The 16,827-nt window shown below is 47.3% G+C and overlaps 1 protein-coding gene across 1 annotated transcript; it reads right to left on the reverse strand.

Annotated features, from left to right (window-relative positions):
* Positions 1-933: 933 nt before the first annotated feature.
* On the reverse strand, positions 934-16,059 carry PCDH18 (protocadherin 18). The gene is given in 5 exon segments (XM_041759707.1): positions 934-2,885; positions 11,891-12,054; positions 12,149-12,237; positions 13,116-13,223; positions 13,225-16,059. Coding segments are annotated over 5 exon segments (3,384 nt in total). The 5' UTR covers positions 15,580-16,059; the 3' UTR covers positions 934-2,217.
* Between the last annotated feature and the right edge of the window lie 768 nt (positions 16,060-16,827).

Genomic DNA, 16,827 nt, shown 5'->3' on the forward strand with positions numbered 1-16,827 from the left:
CCCTCTTCTACCCCTCCTCCTGCTTGTGCTCTGTCTCATTCTCTCAAATACATAAATAAAATCTTCAAAAAAAATGTATTATCACTGAAGACCATTTAAAGCATTCAAATGGAGCCAAAGGGAACAAGGAGTCTGAAAGATGGAATGTTTACTATACAGACAATTCACAAAGGTTGTGTTTAATATAATATTACATTTCATTTACTTCACATTATTTAAACATCGATTCCCAGCTTTGCTTCCTAATTACCAGTGGTGCTTTAAAGTAAGAACAGTGAAGAAATTTTCTTTTAATGATAATATGTATTGAAAAGAAGTGAATTTGAAAAAAAAAAAAGTGTTTTGAAATGTGGCTAGCATTTATGTGTGTAATCTACTGAAAAATAAACGGAAATTTCCCTTGGAACTCCAATCCCTCCTACAAAGGAAAATGTGCCTTTCGGAAGACATACACATCTGTTTGATGTGGTGCTCATTTGAGATTTAAAATATCTGAGTTTAGCCTCTTTTAGGCTCTTTAACTTTCTTTGTATTTCAATTCCCTACCAGTGAACCAAGGAGGATAATGTTTTCACCACTTGGAAACACTGTAAGGCACATTTTTTGGAACCAACTTAATACAAAATGTTCTGAGAAGGGATTTTTTTTTTTAATTTGAAAAATGTTCAAGCAGTTACTATTTGATTATTCCTTTTTTTTTTCTTTCTACTTCAAATGCATTTAAATTCTTTAATCTACTGGGAATATGGTAGGTTTCTTTCATTCCCATTACAGGTCTCAAAGTCATTTTTTTTTCCATTGTGTTTTTCTTGTTTGCCAAGCCAGCTGAGTGTTCCCTCTTTATCGTTCAAAACTCAACACGGAATTATCCTCTCATGAAGAATATGCTTCACGCAAAGCTTTTGAACATCTATGAAGGAAAAGGGACTCTGATTTATGGACAGTTCTTTAGCTTTACTTTTAATTTTCCTTTTATTTTCATTGACAGCAAAATTTTCTGGAGAGTACAATCAAGATAGTGTATTCATAGAAATAACGTTACTAGAAGCTTGGTCATAAATGAGAACAGTCATAATAACGATCTCCTTTACCAAGGCATTCCACACAGAGCGATAACAGCACAATAATTAAAGAATTTGTCGTCTGTCACACAACAAATACAACAGAACTGCAATAACAAAATCATAATTTTATAAATGTCCTTATACTAAAAATAAAAGCAAAAATATGAGGTCATGCACTGAGACAAAAGCTAAAAGTGAATAGTTATAGCAAAAAACATTGCAGAAGATAAAAATGTTCAAGTATTGTGAGAGGAGAGGGGGAGAATCAAATAGAAGAGCTTCAGAATAAATCAATTATATTTACTACCCTAGGAGGGACACGGACACAACAGTCTTGGTCCACGAGTACTTTTCGCTGTTACCCAGTCGAAGGACAGATTCCATTTCCTTGGAGCATCTCTACTGTTACGAGGATGGGGTGCAATCCATTGTCTACCATGATTACAAACAGACAATAATACTTCAGGAGAAATATGCTCAAGGACAGGCCAGCGTGATGCTCCACAACAGTAGGGCCCCGGGGGTTAGGAGGCATGGACTCCAGCCCTATTTTCACCATTGTCTGTGAAAGAGATTTCCCAGTCCCAAAATGAAATTTCACTTCCTGCTCCGACTTTGCTGCAATCAGGACTAGCAGAGAGCAGTAAAAATAATGGCAATAATAAAATAGTTGAACTGATGCTTCATTTCATTTTTTTTTTTTTTAAGTATCGAGAAAAGAAACTGGATCACTTAACGAAACTAAGGACCGTATAACGTTTTAGCGGGGTTGTTCCGACAGCATGGCAACGTCTTCCCCAACGTCACTGATCTACACAGTGCCCTTACACTTTGTGGTTGACTGGCATGATCACATTTGAACAGTGGCTAGTTTCTACGTGATTAGGAAAGACATGTTTCTCATGGGAGTAAAAAAATAAAATTTGTCTGTTAAATTACACATAAATATAAGGTACAAATGTATTTTTAAAATACAGATTAAAATAATCACACTTGCATTGTGTACATACGAAAATACAGTATTTCATATTCAATATACACAGACACATTTATGATAAATGCAATTATTTGGCAATGCCAGTTCTTTCAGGGGCTTTCTCTGTCCCCTATTTCCACAGATATGGAAACAAAAATGCATGGCCAGCATCATCTCCTAGCTCTGGCGGACGTCCTGGAGCAGTTTGTTAATCTCAGCCACCAGCTCGCTGGCATCCATGAGTTCGTGCTTCCCATCGTTGAGATGATTGAGCACATTGTCAAAGTCATCTTCTTCATAATTCTCGGGGATCTCCTCCATGGCCGGCAGCCACTTCGAAGAAGGCTGCACGCTGGAGTGGGTCCCAAGGGGGGGACCAGAGCTGTTGGTGGGATTTTGGAAATGGGTACTGGCCGCCCAGGCGGCCACACCTTGGGGGTAACCCACCGTCTTGGCTGGCAGGGGTCCCTTCCGACGTTCCAGAGAGTTGGACCGGTCCACCTCGCCACCCTCGGGATAGGTGTCCAGGGAAGGGGGCAAGAGGCGCTGGAACACACTGCTCATCTCTGAGAGCAGAGAGGATGTGCTGGTGTCCCCGGAGTCCTCCTCGTTTGGGGAGTCCTTCCCAAAGGTGGAAAAACTCTTCTTCTTCTCACCAGAATCTGCAGGCGGGGTGTCCTCCTCCAGACTCGGGTGCGGCTGCTGCTGCTGGGGCTGTGCTGGGAAGTCCTCCCCCGGAATGAACATGTTACTCCTATAGTCTGAGGACGGCGAGGGCAGCGGTGGCATCCAACACTGGTCAGAGTGTCCCAGGACCCTGCACTCCTCCGTGCAAAGCCTCATCGCTACACCAGGGAAAGCAAATGGGGATTCGTTATCAGACCCAACATGACTCAAAATGATACAGCAAATGTCATTATACTTCTCAAAAAAAACCAGAACGAGACACTTTTAAACTACTACCAGGACACTGGCCTGTTACGCTACACACTAAATGGACTGCACTTCTGGGTTTCATTTGTATATCGGTTTTATGGACTGTCCCCCCTCCCCACCCTTTTTACCAAATAAGGAAAGGAGGGTTATGACTCACACACTTCTCAGGGATAAGATATCTGCTCCTCAAGTAATGAGAAAGTGGATTTATAACTTACACATAAGGATGACTGAAAAAGAGCAAAGGTATGGGTGATGCAATATTTGCTGAACATAAATTCTAAAAAAACCAGGGCTGTAAGGTGAAATCCACAATTTTAGAACACCACCAGATAATTTTTTGAGTAATACCTATGCGTAGCTTTCTAGATATTGAGGTCTATCCGACCAACTTTACTTTTAATGGAGGCATATGGGAATATAATAAGCTATCAGGTTGTTCTCCTTATTAATCTCTCTCAAACGAATTCTGGATTATTTACTGATTTGTTACTTAATATAGCAGGTGCAAATTATCCCCAACTACCAGGTATCCGTAGTTAGTCTGTTAAGAAGTCCTCTTTTAGAGGTCTGAAATGCAAATAGATGGAAAAGTCATCAAAAGCTGAAGAATATATAAAAAAAAAAATCCATTGGTTAGTTCTTCCAGTTGTTATAAAGCCTCACTGGAATGTGAGTGGCCATACTCATAGAAAATGATAGATGATACTAGAAAAACAGGAAATAAAAGAGGAGAAAAATCTCTAAATTTGCCAAATATAATAACTAAAGTACATAACAATGAGGGAAGGCAAAAAATGTAAAAAATACTCCACAAATCACCCATATCTTTCAGTGACAATTAGGTCTCTTTGGTATCACGATTTTGTTTTAGAGCAAGTGACAGGATGCAGAAAATGCAAACTATCTTATATTTGAAGAAAAACTGGATCGATACCAAGCATACTTATCTACTCAGCTAATTCTCTAGATCTAGCTGCTTAGGAAAGATTTCTCTTCTTCCCAAATGATCGTGGAAAAGGATGATTCTTGAACAATGTCAAATCCTTTGTCAGGGGAAGCAAGTAGTCCATTGTGTTTATTGCTGTATCCCCAGCACCAGGTAAAGTGTCTGCATAGAATAATCAGTCACTATACATTTTCTAATCATCAGGGAAATGTAAATCAAAACCACTTGAGATTGCATTTCAAATCTGTCAGGATGGCTGTTATAAAAAAAATAGTAACAAGTGTTGACAAAGACGTAAAGAAATTAGAATACTTGTACACTGTTGCTAAGAACACAAAATGGTGCAGCCACTACGGAAAACAATTTGGAAGTTCCTCAAAAAATTAAAACTATAACCACCATATTACCCAGCGATCCCACTTCTGGGTATTTAACCAAAAGAACTGAAATCAGGATCTCAAAGAGACATTAGCACTTCCCTGTTCACTGCAGTACTATTCACAGTAACCAAGATGTGTAAAAAAAAAAAAAAAAAAAAAAAAAAAAAAAACAAAAACAAAAAACAAAAAAACAACCAACCTGAATGTCCACCATTGATAAATGGATAGAGACAATGTAGTAGACGCATACAATGGAATACTACTCAGCCTTAAAATAGGAAGAAGGGTCTGCCATATGTGACATTATACCCAGCGAAATAAGCCAGTCACGGGATAAACACTCTATGTGACTCTATGTATAGAAGGTATCTATCTAAAATGAACAAACTCGTGTAAAATCCAAGAGTGGAATGGTGGTTCCCAGGAGGTGTGTGCGTGTGGGAAGTTGAGGCAATGGGGCACTGCTAATCAACGGGCATCAAGTTTTGGTTAAGCAAGAGGAGCAAGTTCTGGAGATCTGCTAGACAACATTGGGCTTGTAGTTAACAATACTGGATTGTACAATTTAAAAAGTGTTAAGAGGGTAGTTCTTAGGTAATCAAATAAAATTTTAAAGATTTATATACAAAAGAAGGAAAGTGAAGAGTAAAAGTTGTCTCTCAGAAAAAGAGAAATAGGGCACCTGGGTGGCTCAGTCTGTTAAGTGTCCAACTCTTGATTTCAGCTCAGGTCATGATCTCAGGGTTGTGAGGTCAAGCCCCACAGCCCCACATCAGGCTCCAAGGCCAGCTTAAGATTCTCACTCTCTTTCCCTCTACCATGCACCCTTCCTTCCCTCTCTAAAAAAAAAAAAAAAAAAAAAAAAAAAGGAAGGACTATGTTGAAAGGGATGGAAGTCACTGCTCTTCATCACTCTTTGGAGATGGCCCAGTTTTAAACCTCACCAACTCTGGATCTCAGTTCTTATAGAGAAGAGGTTAATCTGAGGAACAAAAATGAGAGCAGAATGTTAGACTGGTAGAAAAGCTAAAAATACAAAGAAAGCAGGGAAAATGCAGAGAGGGCGTGAGTGCTGTGGGTACAACAAAGGGCAAACCCCGAGAATCCTTGTGTACTTTTGCTGTGAAGAAGGGCTAAGCTTAAAAAAGAAAAAAAAAAGAAGGGCTAAGCTTAAATAAGGGTGGATGATTTAAGAACAAAAGCAGGTTTAGATGCACTGACTTCATGCATTATTACTGCCTGGAAATATTTACTAACTATTGCTCATCATTTAATGTGGACAAAACCAAAAGGAGTTGAAAGTAACTGCAATGCCTTAATTAGCAATGAGGTTTTTCTCAGCAGCGAAATAATTCTCCAAGTGGTAATGAATTTTTTTTTTCCCTAATTCCCTTGGTCTCTGAAAATGGAAAGGAGATCTGTCTATCTTGTCTTACACACATCCTGTTAGAGGGAAGGGAAACAGATCTGATGACACCTTTCAGTTGTTTTCCGGCCTTTAACTCTGTGGGAAGGACTTAATTGTTGGATTGATTATTTGATTGGCTTTGTTTTTCTCTCAATATTTAATGACAAAGAGTGGGGAAAGAGGAAAAATCACACAGGCTTCTAAGGATCCTGCGTATGTTCAACTTTCGAAAGACCTGAACGTAATCAACATATAACCAAAAATACAATCTGGATGACTACAATGGAAGTTCAGGTTCACAAGTAATTTGGTTACAAGAATTTTTTTAGACCAGGGCATGCTATTTCACAACTCTGCAAGACGTAAGTGGAGCTTTAATTATACAACGGCAAATTAACATTCAAGTTCTTTAAATCCATGAAGTAGGAAACACTGATGAAGAAAAGCCGATGGAGCGAAGTTTGGGGAAAGTAATAGAGATGGGAGGGGGGCAGGGGCACAGAGTAGGGCATTGCTGTCTCATTGAGATTTTCCACCTTTCCCCTGGAGACTCAACTATTTAAAAACATTCTCAGCGCATATATATAATTCAGTGCCCCAGACGCCTCATACCGCATCCAGTAAGTTGGAGCTTATTGGCAAGTGGTGCACATGGCTAGTCTTTGTGTCTCCTCTTGAAAGCTGCCAGGGGGTTAAATTTCCTCTGGGAAGGGGCTGGGGTGAGGAAGCAGAGAGCTCTTCCTTCCCATCATATGACTGTCAATTTTGTGACTGTACAATACCTTCTAGGTAGGACCTGACATAAGGAGAAAAAGTAAAAAAAAAATACATATATATATATATATACACACACACACACACACACACACACACACACACATATCTGTGCCTAATTTCTTGCAGGCCATTTGTCCTCAAGTAAACGATGGGTTGCGTATTCAGAGGCTGCCATATGTAAAGGGAGATGATCGCTCCCCCTGTCCTCAAATGGTTTGGGATCCAGTTCTGAGTCAAGGGTAACAAAGGCAGCCCTAAGCCCCCAGCTAGTGTGCCAGGCTACGTGATGCTGAAGGCATGTCAAGGAAAGAAACACTAAGAGGGCAAGTGGAAGCTGCTGTAGTTAAGAGACACCTGAAACAACTTTTGAGAGAGGAAGGGGACTCAGACATAGTGAAGAGAAAACAGCTTTCTTCAAGAAGAAAGGCCCCATGAGCAAAGGACTGGTGAAGACACGGCTCTGCCTATTGCAAAAGACACAAGAAAAGTTGGAACGGAGGAGCGTCAATAAGCTAGGACAGGATTTTATGGGCCTTGGAATGTCAAGGGAAGTCGTTTTATTAGGCGTTGCTGGGCAACAGAAGTCAATTACTGATTTCAAACCCCAAAAATGTAAATTAAAATGTCCTGAGAAAGTTATGCAAGCTGCCTAAGAGAAATATTTGACAAAGGGAGGAGGTGCTAGAGAGTGACTATCAGGCTGTGCGCTGGTACAGTAAAGTGGCCGTGGAAGAGAGGCCACAACGGGGATACAGGCCATGACGATGGACAGAACACGGAATTAAAGAGAAATGTTGGCGTTAAGTAATTGCAGATGGCAGATTAATGAAAAGCGGAATGAGCCCAATAAAGGAGTAGCTCAAGACACAAAATCTGAAGCCTTGATAAATCATGCTGGCGCAGCTGATAGACTGGGAGGATGGAAATGTCGCAGGAGCATGCGTGGCCCTGGGGTTCAAAGCTGAATGAGTAAGGAAGAAAGTATGTTGACAAACATGAGCTAACAGACAAAAATGCTTGCTGGTCTCGCTGCTCAGAATGAAGGATGTTTCTGTGGGAATTAATAGAATGAATGACCAGAAATGACCTTGCTGGCAGGCAATGCAACGAAACATAATCTATATTTGATCACAGTTTAATGCAGGAAAAATAGTTGGAATAAGACACTCAAGTCCTAAAAATATACATGCTCTCGAACACTGCACTGATTTCTGTTAATGGCATTCAGATGTGGACTTACTTTTTTTTTTTTTCTTTTTGGAGTTGGGCTATTTCCTGGGAATATAAGTTTACAAAGCACAAGTTTTATGCCCTAATGTGCTGGCCAAAGCTGCCAGAATGAACAGCAAGCCAGAAAATGGTTGAAGTATCATCAGAATGATGGTCATAATTAAAGGATGATTATCTCTGTATAGATACTCAATATGCACATTTTTTCCCATACTAGCCAGAACATGAATAAGGTTTAAAATATTTTATAAATCACTGGTAATATCCCGGTGCTCTATGCCACCAGAACGCCTTCCCCACGTGGAGGCAGGCAGCTAGGAAGAAAGAAATGTGTCTACTATAAAACAACACCGTATACCAGCAATATAGCTCTCCCACTACACGCCTAGATTAAGATTGCGTAACTATGGAGTTTTTTAAAGGACTATCTATATTTTAAGTGGTGTTATTGGGATCCCTGGGTGGCGCAGTGGTTTGGCGCCTGCCTTTGGCCCAGGGCGCGATCCTGGAGACCCGGGATCGAATCCCACGTCGGGCTCCCGGTGCATGGAGCCTGCTTCTCCCTCTGCCTATGTCTCTGCTTCTCTCTCTTTCTCTCTCTGTGACTATCTTAAAAAAAAAAAAAATTAAAAAAAAAGTGGTGTTATTACTGATACCATAAAAGTGAACCTCTAACTTTGAAAAGAAACGTTCACTTCTAAGAAGTTAATTTAAAGCCACTCGCCACGTAAGACTGTTACCCTAGACTTTACATCTACCTATTGTTGCCTCAATGACTTTATTAACACTTATTTTTATTTTATTACTTTTTTAATGCAAGGGTTGGATAACTCTACTGCCGTCAACATGTCTGGTGTTGGTAGCTCTGAAAGAGGGAAAGAGAAGTCTTGCTTTTTTTCGAAACCAGGTGGGTGAGCTGTTAGAATTACACAGCTTCAGAATTAAAAAGGATTTTAGGGGACACCTGGGTGGCTCAGTGGTTGAGTGTCTGTCTGTCTGCCTTCGGCTCAGGGTGAAATCCTGGGGTCCTGGGATCGAGTCCCGCACCAGGCTCCCCACAGGGACTTTGCTTCTCCCTCTGCCTGTGTGTATCTCTGCCCCTCCTGTGTCTCTCATGAATAAGTAAATAAAACCTTTAAAAGTAAATAAATAAGCAAATAAATAAGCAAATAAATAAGTAAATAAATAATAAGTAAATATAAATAAACAAATAAATAAATAAATAAATAGGATTCTAGGCATCATACAGGCCCCCAAATGGAAAGGTTATCGAACTAGGGACAGTTACTTTCCTTTTAACTATGCCAATAAATTAAAATCTCAGTGAATAGACACCATTCAGTTTAACATATAAGTTCTATAATAAAACACGGATGTCATGCCCATTATGCTACTTTTCTGTGTTACTGAAATAATGTGATTTGGGATATCTATCACCTGATTCAAAATTAGAGATCAATATTCAAAATCGAGTCCCATCAAGCATCACTGAGTCATAGAAATTCAGCCAGCTGGTTCTTTCATTTCATTGGTTTAAATAATAAAACTGGCTCTCTTTGAGCAAGCTTTGAGGCTGGATATAGTCCACTAGATTGTCCAGAGATTTATTTCTTCCCTTAAATAGGAAGTCTATGGATAAAACAAGGAAACAAACAAAGACGCTGCTGTGCAAATATTGGTTCTCATGTACCTTGGAGCCCTTGATGCTGTTAGAAGCCCTTCCCATGCATCCATCCTGCCAGAGATGCAGGACCTAGTACTGTGGTGACATAATGGAATCAGCAGCCTGCAATCACTTCATAGGCTCAATTAAGTAGTGGGACTCAATTAAGAATTTAGGAACAAACACATTACTACATTTATTTATTTAAAAAAAAAAAAACCTGTTGCTTCATATTACTCTTAATAGGTCGGTGTTTGTTTTTTTTTTAAGATTTTGTTTATTTATTCATGCGAGACACAGAGAAAGAGGCAGAGACACAAGCAGAGGGAGAAGCAGGCTCCATGCAGGGAGCCCGACATGGGACTCGATCGTGGGTCTCCAGGATGATGCCGGGCAAAGGCAGGTGCCAAACCACTGAGCCACAGTGTTCAAGAGTATGAGGATTGGTCCAAATCTCGCCTCTACCACACACAAACTGCCTGATTTGGGAACACATGTTTACATGTTTTGACCTTTATGAGCTTCAGTTTTCAAACCTAAAAGAAGCAGAAGCAGAAGAAGAGGAAGAAGGAGGAGGAGGAGGAGGAGGAGGAGGAGGAGGAGAACACTACGTTTCCTACCACCCCACTCCCCTTTTTTTTTTTTTTTTGTAAATTTATTTTTTATTGGTGTTCAATTTGCCAACATATAGAATAACACCCAGGGCTCATCCCATCAAGTGCCCCCCTCAGTGGCCGTCACCCAGTCACCCCCACCCCCCGCCCTCCTCCCCTTCCACCACCCCTAGTTCGTTTCCCAGAGTTAGGAGTCTCTCATGTTCTGTCTCCCTTTCTGATATTCCCACTCATTTTTTCTCCTTTCCCCTTTACTCCCTGTCAAATTTTTTTATATTCCCCAAATGAATGAGACCATATAATGTCTGTCCTTCTCCAACTGACTTAGTTCACTCAGCATAATACCCTCCAGTTCCATCCACATCAAAGCGAATGGTACCACCCCACTCCTGATTCCTACGTCTGTTGAAGTGTTGGGAGACAATGCAGGTACCCAAGTCCTCATGGACCCTAGGGAAGTGCTGGGACAAAGGGAGTTATTATGGGCGGCAACTATCACCATCAGCACTAGAACTTTCTTGGCAGTGCTTTCACCTGCATTTCCGTGGCTCTCTGAAGCTCCTTCACTACTCTTTCCTAAACTCCCTTTCTTATCCATATTTAGAAAATAGACGTTTGATGGAACACAGATGGGTAATTGTTTTGTTCTGCCTTTCTTGCATTTATCAAATGGCAGTCATTTTATCAACATTCTGTGGACTTTAGAAACGTTAGGTAGGGGATCCCTGGGTGGCTCAGCGGTTTAGCGCCTGCATGGTCCTGGAGTCCCGGGATCAAGTCCCATATTGGGCTCCCTGTGGGGCCTGCTTCTCCCTCTGCCTGTGTCTCTGCCTCTCTCTCTGTCTCTCTGTGTCTCTCATGAATAAATAAAATCTCTTTAAAAAAAAAAGAAAGAAACGTTAAGTAGCCAAAGCAACACAGATGTGCCCCTAAGAGTCGATTTAATTTCCCCAACTCTGGCAACAGGGTTGCTCCCATGAGGTAGTCAGGATCTACCCAGTTGGTTCAGAGTTTCTATTGCACAACTTGGGGGAAGGGGGGTGCTCTAAGGAAAACGTGGCTCACAACTTCCTAGGGTCACCTCCACCTGGCTTATGTACCTCTAAACTCCCCTCTTAAACTCTTGTTCTTCTTCCACTACAGTGGAGATAGAAAATGAAAGGTGGCAAAAAATATTCTGTGCTCACCACCCACCAAGATGCATTCTTTGTCCTATTTTTGGTGATCGAGGTGGTACCATTTCCTAGCGTATTTTAATCTCTGATTCTGTGAGTTGGTTCCCATCACAGGAAACGTGTGTCCTCCAAATTATAGTCCAGTTCACCACCAGGCACCAAAACAGGCTGTTTGAATAACAACCACCACCCAGTAATTTCATAAAGAGTTGCCCAAGACTGTCCTGTGGCAGGCCTGGATGGAGGGGGCAGGAAGAGGAAAGAAGCGCTGTGGCTTTTTCTAGCCTCCTCCCCCCACTCCTTTCTTCTCGTTCTGCTAAGCCCTGATGGCTGCTCCTTCTCTACCAACGGCTTAATATGAATTTTAAGGAAAAGATTTTGGGGCAGCCCGGGGGGCTCCGCGGTTGAGCGCTGCCTTCAGCTCAGGGTGTGACCCGAGGTTCTGGGATCGAGTCCCGCATCAGGCTCCCCGCATGGAGCCTGCCTCTCCCTTGGCCTGTCTCTCATGAATAAATAAATAAAATCTTAAAAAGAAAAAAAAAAAAAAGAAAAAAAAAGATGCTGAAGTGTTCCAGGTCCTGTTCATTGTTAGCAGTGTACACACGACAGATCCTTCAGGGCAAAGGACAAAGAAAAATACAAGCGTGGGAGAAACCTTTCACTTCGTGGGTGTAGCAGGTCTGGCAATAAGGACCTAGCACCCCCGCCACCCTCTTACCTGCCGGAATTCTTCCATCAGTAAGAAACAGGTCACTGAATCCTTCACCCAGCAGCCTGTCGATTGGTGAATCTCGCCCCAAATCATAATCACTGTCTCCTGCTTCACTGTCACCACGGCCACTGTCTTTCAAGCTAAATTTGTCCATGTCTTGGAGGGCGTATCTAGAAAGATGAATCAGAGAAAGCTTGGGTTTTACTCTTCTGCATTCTCGTTACTGGAGACTCAACAGGCAATGAACAGAAAGGTCATTCCTACCTATAGCTCCTGGAATATTTGTTGCCTCGAAAACTTGGCCTTGGCTGATATTGCCCCTGGTGGAGCATTGAGAGAAGCTGGGAGACCTGCTGGAAACCAAACAGACAAGAACTGATTTCTTGGAAACAACCCCCTCCCCCCCGCCCCAATACTCAAAAGCTGCAAGCAAGGGAAAAAACAGTTGTTCACTAGTTCATCCTTAACTGAACGTCACCTGTGTGTTAAAGGGCTGCACTCGCTGGAAGGTGGCGGACCTATGCAGGCAGCCACCACGTGGAACTGAACACCCCCCCCCCCCCCCCCCCCCAGAGCTTTCAATGACCTCATACACTGGCTTTTTAAGAGAACTCCTTGCTAAACAACAGCTTGTTTTCCTTTATCTTCTAGGTCAGATTAAAGTGACCTGCTATCACAATATCTGGGAAATGTCACAAAATACAACAACTCGAACACACGCAGCTGAAATCATGCCAGGAAAATCACAAAAGTCGAACAAATGTGACATGCATTCAGATGGCATTCTGGAGGCCTCAGTTTTTTGTTTTTGTTTTTTTTTTTTCTCCTTGTGGTTTTATTTTGGTTTGGTTTTTTTGTTTTTTCTTTTCATTTTTTTTTTTTGGTCAGGAAGGAACCACAACTATGCAAATAAAACAAGTCCCTTTATACTTGGCCCCCAGTACCTTAATCTGGGAAGTAAGGGTAATTCTAATTAGACAGTCACATTTATTTTTCAGTAGTAGACATAAACCCATAAACCCACGCAAGCAAATTCTTTAAGGAAAACCAAAGAGCAGGCTGAGGTTTGCATACCTGCTGCGTACACACCACGCAACGTGTGTCCAATGTGATTTGAATGTTGTTAAGAGCTGCTGTCTACTTCTCAATGGAAACATGGCCCACCCGTAAGGCAGCTCGGGAACCCTAAGGGCCGACTGGGCCGGTGAAGGGATGCAGAGTACGATCTTACCTCAACAGCCGGAGTGGCATGGGTGAGCTCTAGGGAGAAATTCTCTGGCACGTGGTTGGACGAGATGGTCACCAAACTGTTGAGGGACTGGTGACTGTGGTGACTCTGGCCGGCTGCCCATCTGCCCTCTTTCCAAGGTTGGAGACGAAGACGGAGATGACCTGTGATGAGACCTGATGGGCAGAGTGCCACTCATGGTGGGCACCAGCGTAATGTCCCCTTTGTGAATCTGCCTGGATGGCCTCTTCGGGTGGTGCTGGTAAGTGGATTCCGCTACCCTGCAGTTGTAGGATCTAGTGTCCTTCTTTTCTCGGTTACACCGAGTTGCAAACAGCACCATGATGACCAACAGCACGGCACAAATCGCTCCTAGGGAGATGATTATGATCATGGAGACGTCCAGAGGCGCCTGGCTTACTGAGGTCATTGCTGTACTGGTCACGGACTCGGCGTACTCAAAGATCACGCACTTCAGGAGGACTCTGGTGTGCAGCTGAGGACTGCCCTTGTCCTGGATGACCACGGCGAGCTCCCACTCCGTGCGGGGAGCCGACTCCATGCTCACGTTGGTGTGGATGTCGCATGACCGTGGGTCAATGAGGAAGATGTTCTCCTCGTTGCCCGCCACTATGGAGCAACTGAGCTCAGCATTCACCCCAGAGTCTCTGTCAATTGCCCTGACCCTTGTGACGTGGAAGCCACTCTCGGCCCCCTTGGGTATGGAGATTTCCGCCGTGTTGTTGCGCAGCGCGGGCCCTATAACCACGGGGACGTTGTCATTCTCATCGACGACGGTGAGCACGACTGTGGCGTTGCTTGCCAGTTGCTTCGGGCTTCCTCCGTCTCTTGCTTCCACCACGAAAGGGATCTGACTCACCTCCTCGTGATCGAAGATTCGGAGGGCGTAGATGGCTCCGTTGGATGGGTCGATGGTCACGTAGGTGGTTATGGAGCTTCCCAGGATGAAACTCTCCAGGATGGTGTAGGTCACCTGCCCGTTTTCTCCCAGGTCGGGGTCTGTGGCTGTGACCGTGGTGATGTAGGCCCCCGGCGAGTTGTTCTCCGAGATGGCAAACTCGTACCGACTCCTCTGGAAGCGGGGTGGGTTGTCGTTTATGTCGTTGATCTGAACGGTGAAGTGCTTCACCGTGGACAGGCTGGGCGTCCCCTTGTCCTCGGCGACCACGGTCAGGCCGTACTCGGACCTCTTCTCCCGGTCCAGGGTGGCGTTGGTGAGGATCAGGTAGTTGTTCTCATAAGTCTTCTGCAGTCTAAAGTGGCCGTGGCCGTGCAGCCTGCACACGATTTCCCCGTTGGGCCCGGAGTCCTTGTCCTGGACCCTGACCAGGGCCACGAACGTGTCGACGGGGTCCCCTTCAAAGACGTAGGATATTTCCTCCTTTCCGGGGGACATGAGGTTGATGTTGATGTCGGGCCTGTTGTCGTTGACGTCCACCACCTTGATGATGATCTTGCAGTGCGCAGGGATGGAATTGGGGCCCAGGTCTTGGGCCTGGACGTCCACCTCGTAGGATTTGGTGACTTCGTAGTCCACTTGGCGGGAGAGAGTCAGGTGCCCCGTTTCTGAGTCGATCCTGAAGGTCTCGAGGATTCTGGCGGGCACGTGGCTGCTGAAGGCGTAGACGACCTTCCCGTTGGCGCCCTCGTCCGGGTCGGTGGCGTTCAGGTCCAGGAGCAGGGTGCCCACCGGGGCGTCCTCGGGGAGCTGGATGACGTACGAGGGCTGCGGGAAGGCCGGGCTGTTGTCGTTGGAGTCCGAGATGCTGATCTTGAGCACGGAGGAGCCGGACCTCGGGGGCACCCCCAGGTCGGAGGCCGTGAGCAGCAGCTCGTAGCTGGAGCGCAGCTCGCGGTCCAGCTCGCGCACCACGATGAGCTCCGCGTACTTGGCCCCGTCCGTCCGGGTGCGCACCTCGATGGCGAAGAAGTCGTTGGCGGAGAGCGAGTAGGTGTGCAGGGCGTTGGCGCCCACGTCCGGGTCCGAGGCGCCGTCCAGCGGGATGCGCGTCCCCACGGCCGCGCTCTCCGAGATCTCCACGGGGATGACGGGCCGCGCGAACTGCGGGGCGTTGTCGTTGATGTCCAGCACCTCCACCTCGATGTGGAACAGCTGCAGGTGCTCCGTGGGGAGCGTGATCACGTCGAACTCGATGCAGCAGTTGAGGTTCCGCGCGCACAGCTGCTCGCGGTCGATGGGCGCGCCCACGCGGACCTCGCCCGTGTCCTCGTCCACCCGCAGCAGGGGCGCGCTGCCCCGCTGCATGGCCCGGAAGCGCACGGCCGCGCCGGGCAGCCCCCGCAGCGCCTCGGCCGCGTCCTCCCACAGCCGCGCGACCACCGAGCCCACGCGCTGCTCCTCGTAGATGCGGTACCGGAGGTTGCGGCCCAGGACGGCGCAGCCCAGCGACGCGGCGAGCAGGGCGCACAGCAGGCGGCAGCGCATGGTGGCGGCGGGGACGGGGACGGGGACGGGGACGGGGACGGGGACGGGGACGGGGACGGGGGGGGGCCGGCGCGCTCGGCTCCCGCTCAGCTCCCCGCCCCGCCGCCTCCCGCACGGCCCCCGCCCCGGCTCGCGCCCCCGAGCCGCATACGCACCGCGACGCCCTCCCGCGGGTGTAGCCGGGCCGGCGGGCCCTGCCCCTGCGGCTCCGGCTCCCTCCTCCCCGCCCCGCTGCGGACCAGCCCGCGGCCCCGACTCCGCGCTCCCAGCTCCGCGCTCCGCTCCGAGCCGCACAACTTCTCTCCAACTCACACAAAGCTCCGCTGCCCGGCGAGTGCGGAATCGCCGCCAGCCAATCAGCGGGGCCCGGGTCCCGGCGGCCCCAGGCCGGGCGCGGGGGCGGGGAGGGGACGGGAGGGGCGGGGCCCGGGAGCGGGGAGCAGGTCCGGGGACGGAGGAGCTGCACGGGGAGCGCGGGGGAGCGGGGAGCAGGGTCCGGAGGAGAGGAGGAGCTGCAGGGGGAGCGACGGGGAGCGGGAGCCCGGTCTGGGGGAGGGGAGTTGCGGGGGGAGCAGGGGGGCAGGGCACGGAGGAGGGAGGCTGTGGGGGAGAGGCGGAGCAGGGTCTGGGGGAATGAGGAGCTGCAGGGGGAGCGGGGGAGGAGGGTCCGGAGGACGGAGGAGCTGCACGGGGAGCGCGGGGGAGCGGGGAGCAGGGTCCGCGGGACGGAGGAGCTGCACGGGGAGCGCGGGGGAGCGGGGAGCAGGTCGGGGGGAGGGGGCTATGGGGCAGCGGGAGCAGGGTCCGGGGGAGGGGAGTTGCGGGGGGAGCAGGGGGGTAGGGTACGGAGGAGGGAGGCTGTGGGGGGAGAGGTGGAGCAGGGTCCGGGAGAATGAGGAGCTGCAGGGGGAGCAGGGGAGGAGGGTCCCGGGCAGAGAGGAGCTGCAGGGGGAGCAGGGGAGGAGGGTCCGGGACACACGGGAGCTGCAGGGGGAGCAGGGTCCGGGGCAGAGAGGAGCTGCAGGGGGAGCGCGGGGGAGCGGGGAGCCCGGTCCGAGGGAGCGGGGAGATGCGGGGAGAGCCGGGAGCAGAGTCTGGGAGAAGGAGGCTGTGGAGGGAGGGAGGAGCAGGGTCCGGGGGCGGGGAGTTGCGGGGGGAGCAGGGGGGCAGGGTCCGGAGGAGGGAGGCTGTGGGGGGAGAGGTGGAGCAGGGTCCGGGGGAATGAGGAGCTGCAGGGGGAGCGGGGGT

Source organism: Vulpes lagopus, chromosome 6 (genome assembly GCF_018345385.1).
Source record: "Vulpes lagopus strain Blue_001 chromosome 6, ASM1834538v1, whole genome shotgun sequence".
NCBI classification, from domain to species: Eukaryota; Metazoa; Chordata; class Mammalia; order Carnivora; family Canidae; genus Vulpes; species Vulpes lagopus.